The 4,795-nt window shown below is 38.7% G+C and overlaps 1 protein-coding gene across 1 annotated transcript; it reads right to left on the bottom strand.

Moving 5' to 3' along the window:
* Positions 1 to 805: 805 nt before the first annotated feature.
* Positions 806 to 1,141, bottom strand: LOC116141002 (uncharacterized mitochondrial protein AtMg00810-like). The gene has a single exon (XM_031426568.1). The coding sequence runs from the start codon at positions 1,139 to 1,141 to the stop codon at positions 806 to 808; it is 336 nt and encodes a 111-aa protein (XP_031282428.1).
* Positions 1,142 to 4,795: the final 3,654 nt, after the last annotated feature.

Genomic DNA, 4,795 nt, shown 5'->3' with positions numbered 1-4,795 from the left:
AACACACAAAAACTTTGTCATCACCTTCATCGTCTTAAGATTTTGCTCTCACAGCTGAGTTAACAACCTTCATTCTTCATCGTCTTTCAAGCGTAACTTTGAACCCGATTTTGACTTTATTTACTCAACCTTCATTCTTTAAAGTTTGCTCTCACAGCTGATTTAACACAACCTGTCGTTGAATTTGCAGCTTGTTCAGGATGGTCAGTTCGTCCCTCAAGCTCTAAATTCAGGAGAGCAGAAAGCGAAGCTTCCCGAGAGAGCAAAACCAAGAGCTGGAGAGGGGTTTGGTAGAATATCGGCAACTTGGAAGGTGGAGGCAACATTTGACTACGAGACGTTTAGCTTGAACCATTTCCCGTACAAAGTGCACATCAATTTCGATGTGTTTGGTGCGCGCATGGAAGACGGGGTTGGAAGCAAGAGCTCCAGCGCTTGTATTATCACACCAGAGAACGGAAGACCAGAATGGAGATATGAAGTTCTTGAAACAGTTTTGGATCCAAGCATTTCAGTGGCAGCATGGGCTAAGGCACGATATTCTGCTTCAGTGGAGGATAAGGCAACAACATGCTGTTTTTGGAGCACCACTGAATCAAATTTGAGCCAGGAAAATGCAATATCCACTGTTGATTTTCGGTCAGATGATTACTTGCCCAGTCAGCATCACATATCCTTCAAGCTGTAGACTGGAGCCTTTAGAAATATGTAGACCATGGTGTAAAGTTCCTTTAATATAGCGAAGAACATGCTTGCAAGCCTGCACTGATTAATAGTTGGAGCCTTGAGAAACTGACTGAGTTTGTTACCGTAAAGGGAGATCGTGTCTGGTCATGGTGAGGTACTGCAAAGCTCCAATAAGGCTCCTGTAAACAGAGGGTTGTTCAAACGGAGGGCTATCCTCAAACAAAGTTTGGAGCCAAGAACCCTCGGTAGAGCAGGGATTGCACTCAGTCATGCCATACTTGAGAAGAATATCTTGTGCATATTTGCTCTGATTAAGTAATAATCCAGAACTGTTATGAACAACAGATATGCCGAAAATAGTTATGGAGCCAAGAATTTGGAGACCAAACAAGCTGTCCAAATTGGAAATTACTAGCTGAATGGTTGAGGTGTCATTTTCCGTAAGTAATGTCATCAACGTAAACAAGGTATACACAACTTTGTTGCTATTATGATAATAGAATACTGGAATCAGAAGTTGAATTTTGGAAGTTCTGTTGCAATAATGCAGTCTTTAGCTTGTCATACCATGCACGCGGAGCCTGTTTTACCCTATAATGCCTTGTGTAATTTACAAACATATTGAGGCTTATCTGATCAACAAATCCTTCTGTTGAGGCATGTATTGATTCAGTTAAATCACCATTAAGAAATCGTTATTAACGTCAACTTGTTGGACCTCCAGCCATGACTAACCGCAAGTGAGAAATGACTCGGATGGTGGATGCTTTGATGACTGGAGAAAAAGTTTCAAAATAATCTCCTCCGGAATTTGATGAATCCTTTGGCAACAAGTCTTGCCTTGTAACGTTGAACACTCCCATCTGAATTAAGTTTTACCTTAAAGACCCATTATTGCCAACAAGAGTCATATCATTTGTATATGGAACCAAAGACCAGTGTGATTTGTTGTAAGCTTCATATCCGGTAGTCATAGCCTGCACCCATAAGGATTGGTTAAGGCGGATGCTGAACTGGTTGGTTCTTTATGAGATTCAGAGGTGAGATTGCTAACAGGGCTGCTGCTTTTCTTCGGGTAATCATAGGGTGTGTGTTCTGGACAGTGGTGGTGTAGTGGAACTTGAAAGAAGGGCTTGAGTTGTATACGAGCTAGATCAACTTCAAAGTTAATGTGGATCCGAGGACTGATTTTGTGGTGACAGATTTTTGGTTTAGAGAAGGTGCTGTAGGAGGGCAGACTGATTAGGAATGGTAGCAAGAAGCTTCCAAGGATTTGATGGAAATGACATGGGTGTCTTGGTTGTTGAAGTATGAGAAATAGAGAACCTTTTGCAAAGGGAAAAATCTGTTCATTGAATTTGATACTCTGTACGGTGTAACTCGTCCAGAGTGTTGAGACATGATATCCCTTGTGATATAGCTATACCCAAGGGAACACATCTCCAGAATGAAGGCAAATTTTGTGCTTTGTAGGGTCTAATAAAAGGAAAGCATTGACACCCGAAGATGCGGATGGCCTTGTAGTCTGTTGCTTTATGAAACAGAAGATAAAAGGGAGTTTGATTTCCCACAACTGAAATGGTAGTCTGTTAACAGGTACACAGCAGTATGAAAGGCAAACCACCAAATGTAGTGCATGGAAGCTTGTGCTAGTAATGTGAGTCCCTTTCAGTAACATGACGTGTTTTGCGTTCAATCCTCCCATTCTGTTGATGGCGTATGGGGACAGTGCCGAAAATGGATCCCCTGCTGAGCAAAAAACCGCAAGTGGTCTGAACTCTCCTCCCCAATCTGACTGAAAAATCTTGATTTTGGCATCAAATTGTTGTCTACTAGTTGTATGAATTGTTTAACAACTGAAGTTACTTCTGATTTCATTTTGAGGGGGTAAATCCAAGAGTACCTAGTATGATCATCACAAGTAATAGATAATATCTGAATCCAGAGCTGAAACTACAGGGGCAGGTCCCCAAACATCTGCATATCAACTCAAAAGGTTACTTGCCTGAGTTGTGATGAGAAAAAGAGTTTGATGGAGTTTGCCATATGACATCTTCACAAAATTGAATTTTATTGATGCTATCCTTTACATGCAACGTTGATACAAGCGAGTTAAGGACTGAATATGAGCATGGCCAATCTTCTATGCCATAAGTCTCCTTCACTAATTGATGTTGGACCTTGGCTATTTTTCTTCTTTGGTAAATGTATCACGAGAACCTTGCTGTCCTGCGATTTTGTGAACAGGAAAAACCAAAAAAAAATTTGCACTTGTGATTGTTGCAGAAGAGAGTGCTGTAATGGGATTGAATTCTGTTGTCGGCAGGCTTCATTTCCACTTGGAATGTTCAGTTGATACAAGCCATTGTGTAAAGTTCCCTTAAGAAGAACAACCTGAGAAGTCTTGTCCTTTATAACACAATCATCAGCAGAAAACTCAACCAGCACATTATTATCTCTTGTAATTTTTGAAATACTCACAAAATTCTTAGTCACGTGAGGAACACATAGTTTTTTAAGTTGAATGATTTGTTCATACAAGAGGAGGGGTAAAATAGTCAAACCTGTATGTGAGATGTCAAGACACTGTCCATCCCAACTTGGAGAGATTCGGTTCCAGTATATTGATTTTTGACTGAGAGATTTTGAAGTCAGGTGTTATGATGAGTTGCACCTGAGTCAATAACCAGTTGGCATCTGAAACTGTTAGAGGAGATGCTATTTGATTTGGCTGAATTGTTGCAGTTTGCTTGTTCAGTCCATTTTCTCCTGAATATTCATGCTGCTGTGACAAATTTCGTTCAGAGGAGTTTACTGGAGTGTTATTCTGAAACGATTGGATGATGTGTCACTGGTGAGGAAATTTGGTAAGGCTGTCTTGGATAGTAACTTGACTGAGTAGGCTGAGTTGTTGCAAAGAACACTTGTGCAGGAGTTGTGAATTGAGTATGCTGCTGCGAGGCATTGTATTCACCCAGTTGTGGTCTGTGATTTTGGTTTCCTTGAAAGGAAGTATCAAACCGATGGTAGCATTGCAAGGCCATGTGTCCATTCTTTCCACATAATTGACAAACAGTCTAGGCTTATAAAAGTTTCGACCTCTTCCTCTACCTCTGCCGAACTTTGATTATAAGGTTTTTTATATGTTTTTTGTTTTAAATTTAACCTTCTACAACAACTCAAATAATTTGGCTGGCTCATGGGTCTCTCATGGACTTAGGTAGAAGAACTCTCCTTGATTATTTTGCGAAGAGAGAGTTCCCAAGCCTTTTATAACCTAAGAGTCTGCTTGAGAGTTTTTTTTTTCACTAGTTTTTTGGGGTTTTTAATTATACTGGTTTTGAGGTGTTCTAAAACCATTATTTGTCAGATTTTTTATGGACTAGTTTTGGCTGGTTTAAAAACCCCCCAAAACCAATGTAGTGTATTTTTGAGGGGTTTATAAAACACTCCAAATCGGAGTGTTTTGGTTGGTTTAAAAATTTTATCCCTAAAAAACCCCTTTCCACTATTATGAATCTCTTTTAGAGTTTGTTGTTCTTGGATATGAATTAGGTTATTCAATGGAAAACCCGAACTCATTGGTAATGTGGGAAGCTCAATTTGGCTTCTTTTGCATATATTTTCGGCAAATCTAGTTGTTGAGTAGAAGTCAAATTACCAAGTATGCTAATAGTGAAAGCACAATTAATGTCATCAACTAAATTACATATTGTAGTAAGAACATACAAATAAATTAAACTTGGAAGGAACTTTGATACTAAATATTGGTAATTGAAAAAAAAAAAAAACTCTCAAATACAGATTGAAGTTAAGGTATTTTTATGGGCATATATGTAAATTTATCATTTTAAAAAACTGTCAGAACCGCTGGAAAATAAACTCTCAAGCACAGGTTGGGTATTTTAAAAACCGCTACTAAAAACCCCTTAAAACCGCTACTATAGTTTACTCTCAAAACCACTACGATAGTTTACACTCATAACTGCTACCATAAAACTCTTAAGCAGACTCTAAAGGTTTTTGAAATTATCGTGTTTGAAATTTCTTTAGCTTATGTGTCAGCTTATGATTGAATAAATATTATTTTTAGTTTAATTTTTAATTT

This window comes from Pistacia vera, unplaced genomic scaffold (assembly GCF_008641045.1).
Source record: "Pistacia vera cultivar Batoury unplaced genomic scaffold, PisVer_v2 Contig39, whole genome shotgun sequence".
In the NCBI taxonomy this organism is placed as follows: Eukaryota; Viridiplantae; Streptophyta; class Magnoliopsida; order Sapindales; family Anacardiaceae; genus Pistacia; species Pistacia vera.
This window is presented reverse-complemented; position numbering and strand designations above follow the sequence as displayed.